Raw genomic sequence first — 17,490 nt, forward strand, 5'->3', positions numbered from 1 at the left:
TCCCATGATGTGTTATGCCAATATACATATATATATATACACTTTGGATAAAACCATTGACCCACTTTGTAAGCATAGTTTCTAAGTCACATTGGTTGTATCATAGAGTAAACCTTGGATATGACAGGCTTTTTTCCAGGCCAGTCTATTTCTATTCTTTATCTTTCTATACCCTCCCGTTTATTACATGAATTTGCATATGTGTGATTACATCACACTTTTATGACCAAATTGTAGCACTAAAGAGGGGCTTATTGGGATGCAATTATATTTACTGCACATTAGGTATTTTACTTTTTGATTTATTTTGTTTATTGATCTACCTTTTGATACTTATATCATACCATATATTTATATTTAGGGACGCACATTCCCCTTTTCCTTTTCTGCTGTTCCTTGTGGACGCTGGTGATTTGGCGCATTTGACGCATCTGCTGGGCTTTAAGATCTCCCATTTACACATACTACAGGGATTCCAGACAACCCCAAATCCTTGGCTTCCAATATATAAGCCTATATATGGCCTTACCTATCTAAACATATGGGTGTGACTGATGCTGTGATGACTGAAACTTGGAATACCACTTGATAAGCCATCAGGTTATAATCCAGCCAGGATATGCATATAGTTCTGTGAACAAGTAAGTCCTCTCTCTCTTTTTTGTTTTTTTGCTTTCCCAAGCTCTCATTCTCCACCACCTATATTCTATGATATATGTTCATTGCATACGTGTACTAATGATTGGTATGTTTTACCTATGTACCTCCCCAGATTATACAATAATCCTCACAGGAAACCCCTGAAGAAGGAATTGCACTTTTAAATCTGAAACATGTTGGGTTCCTATATATCATGTATATGTATGTTTCTTTAACTCAGAACGTCCATCTATATGGTCTAGGTATTTTGTATGAACTGTTCATTGCCTTTTTTTTTTAAAATACCCTATTTTGTATATTTCAAATAAAGTATATCTTTTTATTACCTTTGGGCACCTTGTCATACCAATCATATTATCCATTAGTCCCTTTGTATACTCATTTCCCCCTCACCCGTACAATCCCAGGGCCCTTCCTTTTTTTATCTTTCCAAATGCATTCCAATATACGGCAGTAAACGTGCACTAAACCTTCCCTGACACTATATGAACGGTTGCACTACACTCACATTTCACTATCACTATATTCACACTACACTTACACTCACAATAGAATTACAATAGCACTCTAATTTGATAGTAGCAATGAACAGAGCCCTGTTCTATATATCTCCACTCCAATATCAAACTGCAAATGGCTGCTCTGGGTAGGATCCTTTTATAGTGGAATGTGGGTCTGTGAGCAATGAGCCATGATTGGGCATGGTCATTCTTACTTTCTCCAATTATGGCTTTGATAGTGTTCTGTGCCCTTACTGGGCAAATCCTTCATTGCGGCCAATCAGGGCTACCAATGCTCTGTGCGGCATGCAGTGCACTGTGGGGCGCTGGGCGCATCGAAGAAATGGTCAAACGCCCTGACAATTTGGGTGTTTGGGCGCCGAACCGTAATTTATGCTTGGGCCGAACCATTCACCCAACACTATCAATATTCCCATTGCACATGTTCACAAAATAGGCTGAGGAATAGATGGGTGCTGCAGCAATGGCCATCTGGAACCTGGTACAATCACAGATCAATGCGCATATTTGCCAGCACACAATGGATCTTCAAATAACATCCAAAAAAACTTTCAAAGTCATCACATGATCACAGTAGAAGAATGCAACATTTTGGCATGCCTGACAAAGGGGTCTTGATGGCACTAAAACATTGCACTCTTCCGCTGTGATCTGATCACTTTGAATAAAAGTTTTTTGGATGTTATCTGAAGATCCATGATGTGCTGGCAAATATGTGTAAAAACAAGCAAATGATCAGGGCATAGAACAAATTATGGGCCTGAGTTTGTTAATGTTCCAGGACTGACTGGTTCCCATTTATATATATTAGAGTTTCACCAGGCTAATAAAGACTAAGTGTAGGTTTGGTTCTTTGCAAAGATCAATTTCTTGTGTTTTATATTGCCAGTAGTCCAGTTTCCATGGATATTTCAGCTGCATGCTATCTACTTAGGTAATCTTTTACCTAATAGACCGTAATAGGGATGAGCCAAACACCCCCCTGTTCGGTTCGCACCAGAACATGCGAACAGGAAAAAAGTTAGCTCGAACACGCGAACACCGTTAAAGTCTATGGGACACGAACATGAATAATCAAAAGTGCTAATTTTAAAGGCTTATATGCAAGTTATTGTCATAAAAAGTGTTTGGGGACCCGGGTCCTGCCCCAGGGGACATGGATCAACGCAAAAAAAGTTTTTTCAGGAGCAGTGATTTTAATAATGCTTAAAGTCAAACAATAAAAGTGTAATATCCCTTTAAATTTCATACCTGGGGGTGTCTATAGTATGCCTGTAAAGGGGCGCATGTTTCCCGTGTTTAGAACAGTCTGAGAGCAAAATGACATTTCGAAGGAAAAAATTCCATTGAAAACTACCCGCAGCTATTCCATTGCCGACAATAAACATAGAAGTTCATTGATAAAAACGGCATGGGAATTCAACACAGGGAAACCCCGAACCAAAATTAAAAAAAAAAAAAATGATGTGGGAGTCCCCCTAAATTCCATACCAGGCCCTTCAGGTCTGGTATGGATATTAAGGGGAACCCCGGCCAAAATAAAAAAAAAAAATGACGTGGGGTCCCCCCTAAATTCCATACCAGACCCTTCAGGTCTGGTATGGATTTTAAGGGGAACCCCACGCCAAAAAAAAAAAAAAAATGGCGTGGGGTCCCCCCAAAAATCCATACCAGACCCTTATCCGAGCACGCAACCTGGCGGGCCGCAGGAAAAGATGGGGGGACGAGAGTGCGCCCCCCCCTCCTGAACCGTACTAGGCCACATGCCCTCAACATTGGGAGGGTGCTTTGGGGTAGCCCCCCAAAACACCTTGTCCCCATGTTGATGAGGACAAGGGCCTCATCCCCACAACCCTGGCCGGTGGTTGTGGGGGTCTGCGGGCGGGGGGCTTATCGGAATCTGGAAGCTCCCTTTAACAAGGGGACCCCCAGATCCCGGCCCCCCCGTGTGAAATGGTAAGGGGGTACTTACCCCTACCATTTTACTAAAAAACTGTCAAAAATGTTAAAAATGACAAGAGACAGTTTTTGACAATTCCTATATTTAAATGCTTCTTCTTTCTTCTATCTTCCTTCATCTTCTTCTTCTTCTGGTTCTTCTGGCTCTTCTGGTTCTTCCTCCGGCGTTCTTGTCCAGCATCTCCTCCGCGGCGTCTTCTATCTTCTTCTCCTCTGGCCGCTCCGCACCCATGGCATGGGGGGAGGCAACCGCTCTTCTCTTCATCTTCATTCTCTTCTCTTCTTCCTTCTTCTCTTCTTCATTTTCTTCTCCGGGCCGCTCCGCACCCATGCTGGCATGGAGGGAGGCTCCCGCTGTGTGACGGAGTCTCCTCGTTTGACGGTTCTTAAATAACGGGGAGCGGGGCCACCCGGTGACCCCGCCCCCTCTGACGCATGGTGACTTGACGGGACTTCCCTGTGACGTCACGGGGAATGCCACAGGGAAGTCCCGTCATGTCCCGTGCGTCAGAGGGGGCGGGGTCACCGGGTGGTCCCGCCCCCCGTTGTTTAAGAACCGTCAGACGAGGAGACGCTGTCACACAGCGGGAGCCTCCCTCCATGCCAGCATGGATGCGGAGCGGCCCGGAGAAGAAAATGAAGAAGAGAAGAAGAGAAGAAGGAAGAAGAGAAGAGGATGAAGAAGAAGATGAAGAGAAGAGCGGAGCCTCCCCCATGCCATGGGTGCGGAGCGGCCCGGGGAGAAGAAGATAGAAGACGCCGTGGAGGAGATGCTGGACGAGAACGCCGGAGGAAGAACCAGAAGAGCCAGAAGAAGATGAAGGAATATAGAAGAAAGAAGAAGCATTTAAATAAAGGAATTGTCAAAAACTGTCTCTTGTCATTTTTAACATTTTTGACAGTTTTTTAGTGAAATGGTAGGGGTAAGTACCCCCTTACCATTTCACACAGGGGGGGGCCGGGATCTGGGGGTTCCCTTGTTAAAGGGGGCTTCCAGATTCCGATAAGCCCCCCGCCCGCAGACCCCCACAACCACCGGCCAGGGTTGTGGGGATGAGGCCCTTGTCCTCATCAACATGGGGACAAGGTGTTTTGAGGGGCTACCCCAAAGCACCCTCCCAATGTTGAGGGCATGTGGCCTGGTACGGTTCAGGAGGGGGGGCGCACTCTCGTTCCCCCCTCTTTTCCTGCGGCCTGCCAGGTTGCGTGCTCGGATAAGGGTCTGGTATGAATTTTTGGGGGGACACCACGCCGTTTTTTTTTTTTTTTGGCGCGGGCTTCCCCTTAAAATCCATACCAGACCTGAATGGCCTGGTATGGAATTTAGGGGGACTCCCACGTCTTTTTTTTTTTTTTTAATTTTGGTTCGGGGTTTTCCTGTGTTGAATTCCCATGCCGTTTTTATCAATGAACTACTATGTGTATTGTCGGCAATGCAATAGCCGCGGGTAGTTTTAAATGGAATTTTTCCTTCGAAATGTCATTTTGCTGTCAGACTGTTCTAAACACAGGAAACATGCGCCCCTTTACCGGCATACTGTAGACACCCCCCAGGTACGAAATTTAAAAGGATATTACACTTTTATTGTTTGACTTTAAGCATTATTAAAATCACTGCTCCTGAAAAAAACGGCCGTTTTTAAAACTTTTTTTGCATTGATCCATGTCCCCTGGGGCAGGACCCGGGTCTCCAAACACTTTTTATGACAATAACTTGCATATAAGCCTTTAAAATTAGCACTTTTGATTTCTCCCATAGACTTTTAAAGGGTGTTCTGTGGCATTCGAATTTGCCGCGAACACCCCAAATTGTTCGCTGTTCGGCGAACTTGCGAACAGCCAATGTTCAAGTCGAACATGAGTTCGAGCTCATCCCTAGACCTTAATATTATAGCGCTGTTTCCTCCATATTGGGGGGGGGGGGGTTGTGGCAAATATGTATGTTGACCATTGCTGCAAGTGACAATCCTGTGTACCTGTGTTTGCAGAATCCCAGTGCCGCAAGCAACTCACACTCCTGCGCACCTAGAATCTCAGTGCACTACAAATATTTTTACCAATCCCCTAATAATCTTAAGTACCACTTTCCTGCCATGATTGAATAACTACTGATTTTCTAACTACTCCTTCAGTTGCTTAGGATCTTTGCTGGATACTGTGTTCTGTGGCTCCAAATCTACTGGACCTGTCATGCATAATTTTCACTCTTCATAAGATCATTTTTGTAAATATTATATTATGGAGAAAGAGGTGGGGGGTGGAGGGATGCACCTAAAATTCAAAATGCCTAGACAGAGAACACTTCACTTCTGGAATATCCAAGAAAGTATTCAAAAAGCCAGGGACTCCAACTGTAAATAAGATATCACTGTTGTGACTAACTATGCAAAGCCAAACTCCTTCCATTGTTTTTTTTTAGGATATAGTAAGGAAGAGTTAAAATCTTCAGTCTGAGTTACATAGATCAGACTTTAATACAAAGTTTCAAATCATTATTTTCTAATTTAAAGTGATGGAAGTCACAGCATGAGCAATTTTGCAGGAACACGGTTTATTTTGAACACATCTACACAATTTAATGATATTTTTGTGCATCTTCACAATTTAATGAGCTTTTAAAACTTTATTAAAGAATTCCATTTTTATATTCAATATAAAATCTAACAATATTCTCGATTCTGTGTGTAAAATGAAAAAACATTAAGAATGTTTTATGCTTGCAGGTGTGCATGAGAATAAAATACTTTTAAAATACAAAATCAAAAAGAAGCAACTTATATCTTTGTGGCTATTACCCCCTATAACGAGTCTTACATGGCCTTTTCCAGTCATTGGTGCTTGTATGCTAAAGACTCCTTTGCACAATGGCTTGATTCAACTAAAATGAACCTTCTGGTTTGACAGTTTTATAAAACACTTAAAATATTCCAGATTTTGATATGGCTTAATCTCTTTGTAAGGCTTTTGATGTTGGATCAGAGTTTATTTGAATTTCAAATATTTATCACATTCATTAATTAGGCTTCTGTCTAGTGTAGATTACTTAATATTGCTTAAGATCTGCTTTGTATGAGAAATCCTTACCAAAGTCTTCACACAGCTTTTTTTGTGTGTAAATTCTCTGGTGTCAATATGTGGGTCCAACATAGTTGTGAAATCAAGGCTGCAAGAAACAGAACAGGCCATGCAGTGAGGACGTTGGCAGAGAAGAAAGAGGCATGAGGCCTGAACAGTATACTGGAGAAGGAGGTTTTTGAACATCTAAATGGCTTCTCTCCTATGTGGAAAGAAAGACTAAAGTTGTTCAAGAACAACATACTACACTGTCAATATGCTTATGGCTTCTCTTCGGTGTGGGTCATTTGGCATTGTGCAAGATTTATCTTATTTGAGGAGCTCTTGTCACATTTACAACTAGATTGCTTTTCGCCTATGTGAATTCTCTGGTGTTGAGTAAAGTTAGACTTGGCCGAGAAGCACTTGGCACCTCCTGAACATTTAAATGGATTTTCTCTCGTGTGAGTCTTCTGGTGTTGCGTAAGATGATCATTTCGTGAAAAGAACTTGCTGCATTCTGAACATTTAAATGTTTTTTCACCTGTGTGAATCTTCTGGTGTTTAACAAGATTATTTTTTAGTGAGAAGCGCTTGTCACATTCTGAACATTTAAACGGCTTTTCTCCTGTGTGAGCCTTCTGGTGCTGAACAAGAGTTTGCCTATGAGAGAAGTACTTATCACATTCTGAACATTTAAATGGTTTCTCTCCCGTGTGAGTCTTCTGGTGTGAAATAAGACTCTGTTTTAATGAGAAGCTCTTGTCACATTCTGAACATTTAAATGGCTTCTCTCCTGTGTGAATTCTCTGATGTTCAGCAAAATGATTACTTTGTGAGAAGCACTTTTCACATTCTGAGCATTTAAATGGTTTCTCTCCTGTGTGAGTCTTCTGGTGTCTAGTAAGATGAGTATGTCGTAAAAAGCACTTGTCACATTCTGAACATTTAAATGGTTTCTCTCCTGTGTGAATTCTCTGGTGTTCAGCAAGATGATGACTATGTGAGAAGCATTTGTCACATTCTGAACATTTAAATGGTTTCTCTCCTGTGTGAGTCTTCTGGTGTTGAGTAAGATGGGAATGTTCTAAGAAGCACTTGTCACATTCTAAACATTTAAATGGTTTTTCTCCTGTGTGATGTCTCTGATGTACAGCAAGATGACTTTCTGTTGAGAAGCATTTGCTACATTCTGAACATTTAAATGGTTTCTCCCCTGTGTGAATTCTTTTGTGCACAGTAAGAGTACGAAGTTGTGTAAAGCACTTGCAACATTCTGAACATTTGAATGGCTTCTCTCCTGTGTGAATTCTCTGGTGTATAGTAAGAGTACAAGATTGTGAGAAGCACTTGCCACATTCTGAACATTTGAATGGCTTCAGTCCAGTGTGAATCCTGTGGTGAATATCAAGTTGAGACTTAAAAGTAAAACTTTTCTGGCACTCAGAGCACTTAAACGGTTTGTGCACTACTTGACTCATTGCGTGTCGATGAAGATCTCTTCAGCTGTAAAATGTGTCAATTGCAGGCCTTGAATGGTTGATTCAGCTCATTTATCTAAGTGGAAAAAAATAGAATCATAATATTAACCGACTAAAGCCATATATTGTATTTTTGAGACTCAGAAAAATGGTTTTATTAGAAAAAACAACAAAAAAAAAACAGCTTCCAAAGTAATACAAATACAATACACTTTTAAGTATTCAGATTATAATACTCTAAAGGCTTTAACAGCAAAACATATTGTGACACAGGAATCGCATTAAGGATTAATGCGAGATTCAGAACTATCATATCTGAGCAGAGAAAGCTGTGTTTTACCTATCTGAATTCTGGATCAGAACATTCAATACTGTGTCTGGGTATTGCTAGACACCTGAAACCTGGCTAAGTACACAGGTGTGCTGGGTAGTTGTATACTCTAGACTGAGGATAGCTCAGAGCTTCCAGTTTTGAGACTGCTCCCAGTGTGGGAGATGTAAAAGCTCACCCAGGGTTCAGGGGGCCCCAGCCAGAAGCCAAAAGACAGATGGCCTCATATTTTGTGGGGACAGCAAATGTACACTGTTATACAAGCTGTACACTCACTACTTTACATTGTAGCAAAGTGTCATTTTTTCAGTGTTGTCACATGAAAAGATATAATAAAATATTTACAAAAATGGGAGGGATGTACTCACTTTTATGAGATACTGTATATACAATTCACTACCATTTTCCAATATGAGGTGGCTTTATGCTTTCTAAAAGGGTTGAATCTACATAAAAAGGCATGCTTTTATAATGCTTGTTGGATAATGCGATTGTCCTCTGTTTCCACTCCACTCTGTTTCCACTCACTATCTGTGTCATTAACATTTTAATACTGGGAGCGAATAGAATAGGAAATAATTTTAAATTAAAATACATGATTTGTTCAACTGATAACAGGTGACACAATATTTTTGTTATGAAATTAATTGGCCATCAAATACTTTGTGGTCTTTAAAAAAAAAAAAAAAAAGTTGGTTTCCCTAAGATATTGTTGCATGAAATGCATGGATCCTCAAATAACATATTATTTTTAGGGTGTCTTTAGCCACTTGCCGACCGCTGCATGCCGAAATATGTCAGCACAATGGCAGCGGTGGGCAAATGGGTGTACCTGTACCTCCCCTTTAATTGGCAGGGTAAGTGGGCGTGCGGGCACTGCCTGCCCGTCGCGTACAGCGTGACCGTGCCCACGGGACCCGCAGACTCGATGTCCGCAGGTCTCCCGGCCATCGTGTCACGGAGCCGCAGAACAGGGAAGTGCCTATGTAAACAAGGCATTTCCCCGTTCTGCCATGTGACATGACAGAAATCACTATTCCCTGTCATCGGAAGCAGTGATCGCTGTCATGTGAGTTGCAGCCCGTCCCCCCCAGTTAGAATTACTCCCTAGGACACACTTAACCCCTTGATTGCAACCTAGTGTTTAACCCCTTCCCTGCCAGTGTCATTTGCACAGTAATCAGTGCATTTTTATAGCACTGATCGCTGTATAATGACAATAATAAAAATGCCATAAAACTATCCCCTATTTTGTAGACAATATAACTTTTGTGCAAACCAATCAATATATGCTTATTGTGATTTTTTTTACCAAAAAATATGTAGAATACATATCGGCCTAAACTGAGGAAAACATTTGTTTTTTATATATTTTTGGGGGATATTTATTATAGCAAAAAGTAAAAAATATTGCTTTTTTTTCAAAATTGTAGCTCTTTTTTTGTTTATTGCGCTAAAAAAAAAAAAAAAAAAATCGCAGGGGTGATCAAATACCACCAAAAGATAGCTCTATTTGTGGGGAAAAAAAAGGACGTCAATTTTGTTTGGGTGCAACGCCGCATGACCATGCAATTGTCAGTTAAAGCGACGCAGTGCCGAATCGCAAAAAGTGCTCTGGTCAGGAAGGGGGTAAAATCTTCTGGAGCTGAAGTGGTTAAATTGATCCTTGGGGTTGATTTAATTTAAACTGGAGAAGGCAAAATCTGCATAGAAACCAATTGGTTTCCAGTAGCTAATTGCCTACCATGCACAGCTGCATCAGATTTTGCACTCTCCAGTTTTAGTAAATCAACCCCGTCACCAATTCATGGCCACATAAGATGCTTAGCACAGGTCCTGGTTTGACTAAGAAAAATATGCAAGTCACCTTTGCTAAACTTCTTAAAACGTGGTTTTATTTTTACTGACCCTCTATCTTCATTATTTCCAATTCCCTGGCTGCATAGTTGTGTTAGTGCTAGGGACACAACATACAAAAACCACAGAGTCGATATGACATCTTGTTAAAAAAAAACAATTGCAAAATGTGTGAGGGAGGATCCAAAGCTCACAATCAGTTTATTGGTCAAAACACAAAACTAGTGGAGGGCACAGAGGGAAGTAAAGATTTTTTTTTTTCTGTCTTTTTTTCTGTTTTTTTACTTTGAGAATAAAGTCTTCTGTCTAAGGCCTCGTACACATGATACGAAAATCGAAAGGAAAAATTCATAAAACGAACGGTCTGCGGATTTTCGGATCGTTCCTACGGTGCTTTCGACAGCCGATTTGACTTTTTGGTCAGACAAAAGCTGGATGTGCAGGCTATAAAATGTTTGTCTGATGTGAACTCAACGTCTGATTTTCAGGTGGACAGTACAGAAAGCATCACACAAAAGTCAAAAGTACAAACACGCATGATCGGAATCAAGGATCGACTGGGAAGAGTTTGGTCTTGTAAACTACTGTTCGTAATCTAGAATAAACTAGAATAGACACGGCAATTGATGAAATGCAGCACAAATTCTCATCTTCTTTAATGGGATAATAATGAAGCTGCTTTGCTGGTGATACTGATGTAGTTATGCCAAAAGTAAAAGGCATATGTTTTGTACGATCTGAAAATAGTGAATCAACGCTCACCCAACTTCTAACATGAAATTAGCAGAAGGGGCTCAAAGGGTGACGTCCAGAAATGAACTTCCTCTTTATACTCTCATAGTACGTCACTACGTTCGTGTTTGTCAAACGACAATTTGCTGATAGTTCGTAAGCTAGACAAAAGCCTGCACACACGCTTTTGACAAAAATCAGACCCTTGGTCGTGCAACAATCGAACCGTGTGTTCGAGGCCTTATGCTCTGTACACACGGTCGGATTTTCAGATGGAAAATGTGCGATCGGGAGCTTGTTGTCGGAAATTCCGAGCGTGTGTGGGCTCCATCGGACATTTTCTATCAGAATTTCTGACACACAAAGTTTGAGAGCAGGCTATAAAATTTTCAGACAACAAAATCTGATTGCGTCAATTCCGACTGTGTGTGAACAATTCCGACGCACAAAGTGCCACGCATGCTCAGAATAAATTCCGAGACAGAACTGCTCGGTCTGGTAAAATTAGCGTTCGGAATGGATATAGCACTGTCGTCACGCTGCAATGTTTTAAATGGTTTAATGCAGCGCACTCTCTTCTTCTTTATAATGCTAGAAGAATGAAGTAGTTTTGCTGCTCATAGTCACACAGACTTCTCACAAACTTCTTTTTTTATTATTTTTCATGATTTCATCAATATATTTTTATTTGCCACATCTGACTAAAAATTTATAATTTTGTTTTTTTTTTTAATTTTTTAATTTTTTGGTTTATATTTTTTTAAAGCCTGATCTTGTGTTTTTTGTTTTTGGTTAATTTTTTCTACTCCAGAAGATTTTTGGGTGTGTTTTGTGTGTCAAGTTACCACAACACCATTATTATCTTGTATTATTTAATCTCAAGGAGATTGCTTGGTGTTGGTGTCTCTTGTTAATTTCACATTGTATTTTTGAAATGTACCTGCCTCCTCACAAACTGTCCTTTTTTAAAACACACATAGGCAAGTATAATTGAAACAAAAATTCCTTTATTAAGGGCTCATAACCAAACAAAGAGGAAGGCAACGCTGGATAAACAGCAGAAATTGGCAAAGCCTTTGATCCCCAGGGCAGACATCAATTATTTACTGGCAAAATTGGTGGCCTGAGGAGTCCTTATCTAAGGGAGTACAATCTGGTTAAGAAGTCCAAAAGAACATGAAAGCAGCAGATGACATGTATGTTCCCAGGCTGTGGTCATACAAGAGCCTGCATCTTTTGCCAGACCAGACTGAACCCAGGCCATCACTCTCTGGTCTTCCTTACACGCTTCCTTCCTGGGTGTGGCACTGGTGTTGGAGGTGTGGCAGGAGGAGGAGTAGGACCTGGAGGAGTAGGACCTGGAGGAGGAGGACCATGGGTGAGCTGACAAATGTGGGTTTGGCATGTGAACTGGCCCCTCAAACCCTTATTTAGTGCTTCTAAAATGAGAAACTCACATAAGAGGCGTTGGCCCTCCTCCATTTCCATCATTTTGCATGCTGTTAGGTCAGCAAAGTCCTCTTCCACACCATGGGGGGTTCTGAGGGCCTCAGTAGCCTTCCAAAATAGGCCAATTGCAGCCTCCTCCAGGTTACTCCTCTCCCTGCCACTTTTTCTTTGAAGGCAGAGGGGAGGGACCTGGGTATCGGGCAGCCTACTTGGCCCAGCCACCTCCTGGCTGAGACTTTCCTGTGTATGAAAAAGGGACATTGTTTTAGTTTTTGGTTCATCAATCACAATCATAAATTAGTACTCCAAACTAACATATATTTAACATCATTCATTTGACAACCAGAAATATTTAGAAGAATGCTATACCTGGCTCAAGCTGGGCTCCTCCACATGTTGCTGCCTGGAAGGCCCAGGTTGGATGTCTGAAGTCTCAGCTGAGGGGGAAGAAAGCGTGGAAGGAAGAGTGGAGAGTGCTGGCCTGGGTTCAGTCTGACCTGCCAGAAAATGCAGTCTGTCATAGTACCACAGCCTGGGGATATAAACATCATCTGCCGCACCTGATCTCAGGGAATCCTGGACCTTCTTGTGCTCCCTTAGATAAGTGCTCCTCATGCCACCAATTAGGATCTTCAAATAGGTGATGTCTGCCGTGGGGATCACCGGCTTCACAAATTGCAGCAAATTATCCAGCGCTGCCTTCCTCTATGTTTGGTTTTATAATCGGGGTGGTTTACTTGCCACAGGCAGGGTAGCTCCCAGAACATATCTATGAATATGGGGATAAAGTCCTGATCCTTCAATATATCCATTTTCTCTGCAAGACACAACACAAGACAAACCCTAGGCTAAACTCTCCTAATCTTGTCCCAATATAGGCCTCAATTTCTAAGCAGTATAGGCCCAAGTTTAAATGTTACCTTCGTTATCACGATCGGCGCTTCCGATACTCCTTCCTCCGCTCACAGATCATACGTACTAGGCACACGTGTTACGCTTAATATACACTGCACATGCGTGAAACTTCGCCCGCCCCTGACGTTCTTTCTAGTCTATTTCCCGCCTCTTCTCGTTCGGCGCAGTGGGGAAGAGCACATGGCGGAGACAGAGAAGGTGTCTGATAATTACAGCAACGAGGAGGAGGAAAGCCCAGAGCCAGAAAGTCCCGATCCCGGAGGAGACTATTTAAGGCCTCAAATATGTTCTTTGGGGAGATGTTGGAGATGGTCGACATCCTGAAGAGGGCCGACTATGACGGGAAGTATGGACCTTACCCCAACCCCAGTGTCAGAAAGGCCAAGATAATGACGAAAGTTGTCAAGAGTCTGCAAAGAAATTGAGGTACGGCGATCCAAGGATCAACTCAGGAAGCGGTGGTCGGACCTCAAATTAAGGGAGCATGAGCAGTACAGAAGGATCAGGAGAGTGCTGCAAAAAAGTAAGTAGTTGTCCTTTATTCCTAATCGTTATTTTTATTACGTTCGTGCTGCTCCATGTGCTTTTCTTTATTACTGTTGTACAGTTTAAAATGGCAACTTTCATGTTCATGGACACATTATTCGTTCGTAGGAAACATTGTTCGTTCGGCCTAGAAAACACCATTTTTTGGCCAGATGCATTTCAATACATTTTTGCTAGCCTACTTCTCTTAAAATAATTTAGTTGTCTAGATGGGTTTGTAACTAGAATGAAATGCAAACTAGAATCTGTGTAAGGAGAGGACACTCAGCAGCTGTTTACACATCTGGACGCAGGAGCACTAGTGTGGGACAAAAGAACACCCTTTTTATTAGGGAGTCCCACACAGGTGCTCCAGTGTATACTATAGGGGTGCCTCCATCTGTGAAACTTGTACAAAACAGGTAAGTATTCAAGCTTGACAAAGAAAAACAATATTTCTTCATCTTGGAACTCTGCCAAAAGAGACAATTGTACCCCACTTCCAAGCAATGTTTCATATTCCTATTTTTGCCATCAAATATCTGTGTGCTAAGTATACCTATTTTTTTTACATAGGGGAGAAAAGACTTGGAGGACACCACACATCCGAGGAGACAACAGACCCCCCACCTCATGAAGAAGTGGAAATCCCCCAAACCCAACCAGAGGAGGAGGAGGGAGATGTGGTGGAAATAGTCACCACAACAGGTGAATGTCTGTGACCACAGGCTCAGGTAAGAGATGGGTGCCGGTGTCTTGCCGAGAAAGTTCCCTCGGCAGATAAGGACCCCCCTGTACTGCGCAGGCGCAGCGCCTGCGCAGTACGAACTACTGTCAGCCACCGGAGATAGCTGAAGCTCAAACTCTTCAATCAGCTGTACACGGGGCCTAGAGGGGGAATCAAAAAGAGCCGAGCAAAGTGAGGCCGTGCCCGAAGCGTGGCGAGTGAAGCGAGCCTGCGAGGGGCCCTCTTACAGGTACCGTGTACAGCTGATTTTCAGCTATTCACCTTCGGCTATTTCTGCCGGAAATAGGGGGGTCCGGAAATAGGGGGGTCCTAATAGGGGTGGATAAGGGAGTCCTTATCCGCCGAGCGGAACTTTCTCGGCAGAACACCGGCATATTTATAATACATGGTGTGTTTTTGTTTATATATTTTTAGGTGATCGTGGTGTTGTGGATGAAGGTCATTTCATCAGTGAAAGTGCCCAGATCCTGATCGGAGAGATCATGGGGTGTAATAGGGACTTGGAAAACATCAAGCAAAACATCAATGATGTTCAAAACAAAATGAAGAACATCATTGATGTTTTAGGGAGAGTTTAAAACCCCTCGAAATCCCTAATTTTTTCTGCTTTTTTTCCCCAAAATTTGTTGCACATTTTTTGACATATTCTCGAAAAGCTAAATTTTTAAGATGCACACAGTGTGTCAACATGTGCTAGCTGCCATCACGGGAGATCAATGTACGCGTTTTGTGGGTGCAACCCCTTCCTCAATAATAAAGTAGCTGAAAGGAAGGGGTTGAACCCACAAAACACGTCCCTTGATCCCCCGTGATGGCAGCTAGCACGTGTTGACATTCGGCAATTTGTGTGCATGTCTGGTATTGCCTTCCCTTTCTACAAAAGTTGAACTTTGTAAGTTCCAGATTTGTGTATTTCTTGTTGGTTTTAAACATGCCTGTTTTACCTTAAAAGGACATTTCTACTTTTATTAATGTCACCTATAAATATTTTATACAACAAACATGTTGGTTGGTTTGAAAAACCTTTTATAAATGCACATGTGATTGTGCTTTGATTAAAAAGATTGAGACTCAACAATGTGTGGCTTCTTCTTTCAATGCTCCTAAACTTTTTTTTTTGTGGTAAAATTCTGGTGTTTTCTGTGACAATGGGGGTTATTTCCTAAGGGCAAATCCACTTTGCACTACAAGTGCAGTCTCAAGTGCACTTGTAGTGCAAAGTGTCTTTGCCTTTAGTAAATAACACCCAACAGTGCTTTCTAATGTTACAGAATCACGCCATTTTCAGGACACCCCACATTTCTGTCAGGGTCAGCTAAAAGAAACACAAGCAGGACATGTAAGCAAATATTTTTGAAGTTAAAAAGTTATTTTTATTTTAAAAATGTCTCAGACATTGTCTGGCATATCGATGGCCCCCCTACCCGCAAAGTATTCCATGTATCTTAGACGGACCTCGCGGGCACTCAGGGGGGCAAGCCAGGACGGCCAGCTTCAAGCGCCGTCAGGGTTGGTTCATTGAGATTAATAACTCCGGCTTCAGGCCCAAACTGAGCCAGCATAGTTCCAAGAATTTCTCCTTAAAAAGTTGTGGAGAACACAGCAAGCCAGGATGATGTGATTCAGTTTATACTCCGCCATGTGTATGGGTGTAGGAAACAGGCGGAGCCGGCTGGCCATTATTCCAAATGTGTTCTCCTCCACTCTTCTGGCTCTGGCCAGCCGGTAATTAAAAACCCTCTGGTCCGGGGTGAGGGTCCTCATAGGGAATCCGCAACGAAGACGAATAGGAGTCCTTCTGCATTGTGTTCTGGAGGTGGCAAGCCCAAGCTGCCATTCTGGAGATGCCTGTAGAACTCCGTGTGGGCGATGACCCCACCATCTGACATCCGGCCATTCTTCCCCACATCCACATACAGGAACTCGCAAGTAATCGACACCACTGCCAACATCACAATACTATTGAACCCCTTGTAGTTGTAATAGTATGACCCCGAATTGGGTGGTGGGACGATGTGGACGTGTTTCCCATCAATTGCCCCTCCGCAGTTAGGAAAGTCCCACCGCTGGGCAAAGTGGGATGCCACAGTCTGCCATTCCTGTGGGTTGGAAGGAAACTGTGGAGTCAAACAAGAATAAAAAATTATTCATTTTGCACATAAACATGGAAAGCAGATTAGACACAAACATTCTTGGCCAACATCAGTATAACATTTATTTTAGGGACTTAAAGACAAAGGTATAAGGTCCACCTATCAGATTCCTCCCCCCCTCTCATGGGCCATTTTTGAAATTTTATGGGGGGGGGATATGTTTTGGACAGGTAACCCTCTCCACTTCATTGAGAGATGAATGCATAAATAATGTGTATTACTTTGGTCAGCTCCTCCTTACTTACACTATTGTCAGCCCACTGGACAGGTAAGAAGTGTCATAATACAAAGATATAAATACACACTGTAGACATTTTAGCACATTTTTACATTCTGCTATTACCTATCAAGATAATAATAGGATACAAAAACTTTAAACATTACCATTTGAAAGTATTCAGGCAGGCCCTTGCACTACATGCTTTGGCGAATTCATCTATAAATCTGACCACAAAAGAGGTGGGTATAGTGTGTATGGGTTTGGCAAAGTCAGCAGATAGAGGATTGGTATCAGCTGAGTTAGCAGTTGGGGGGAGGGAGGGTTCTGAATGATTTTAGGACCCAAAAAAAACAAGCCTCTGGCACTCTGCCTGAATTTAAAGCACACATCACATTTTTACACATTTTAGGGGTTGTTTAGGGTAAAGCACTACTATGGAACTGACAAAATACATTGTTAAGTGACTACACGAGGTGAATATAGGCCCAGGAGAGCATGCTGGGGAGGTAAGTGAAGGCAAATATGTATGAAGGCCAAAAAAAAATTACATAAAAATCCAGCATGCATGAGGACAAAGGGGATAGTCACAGCATATTACAATCATGGTAATTAGGGAATGAGGAAAGAAATACAATATATTAACAAACATTAAATACAATTAAATGTGATGTTAAAGGATAAAAATCTTACCTTAATATACTCCTTCTGCAGGACCTGGATGATGGTAGAACAGGTCTCTGGGATAATGATCCCCAGAGCCTGGGGTGAGATGCCTGTCGAGAACTTGAGGTCCTGCAGGCTTCTCCCCATCGCCAAGTACCGCAGGGTGGCGACTAGCCTCTGCTCCGGAGTGATGGCTTGCCTCATGCAGGTACCCTGCCTGCT

At 42.2% G+C, this 17,490-nt stretch overlaps 1 protein-coding gene across 1 annotated transcript in view; it reads right to left on the bottom strand.

Moving 5' to 3' along the window:
• Nucleotides 1-5,702: 5,702 nt before the first annotated feature.
• The window catches only part of LOC141133405 (uncharacterized), a 53,767-nt gene continuing 41,979 nt past the window's right edge, over nt 5,703-17,490 (bottom strand). Inside the window, exon 2 of the mRNA XM_073622781.1 lies at nt 5,703-7,751. Coding sequence (XP_073478882.1) covers nt 6,476-7,675 — 1,200 coding nt within the window. The 5' untranslated portion in view covers nt 7,676-7,751 and the 3' untranslated portion in view covers nt 5,703-6,475. The remainder of the gene's footprint in view (nt 7,752-17,490) is intronic.

This window comes from Aquarana catesbeiana, linkage group LG03 (assembly GCF_042186555.1).
Source record: "Aquarana catesbeiana isolate 2022-GZ linkage group LG03, ASM4218655v1, whole genome shotgun sequence".
Lineage (NCBI taxonomy): Eukaryota > Metazoa > Chordata > Amphibia > Anura > Ranidae > Aquarana > Aquarana catesbeiana.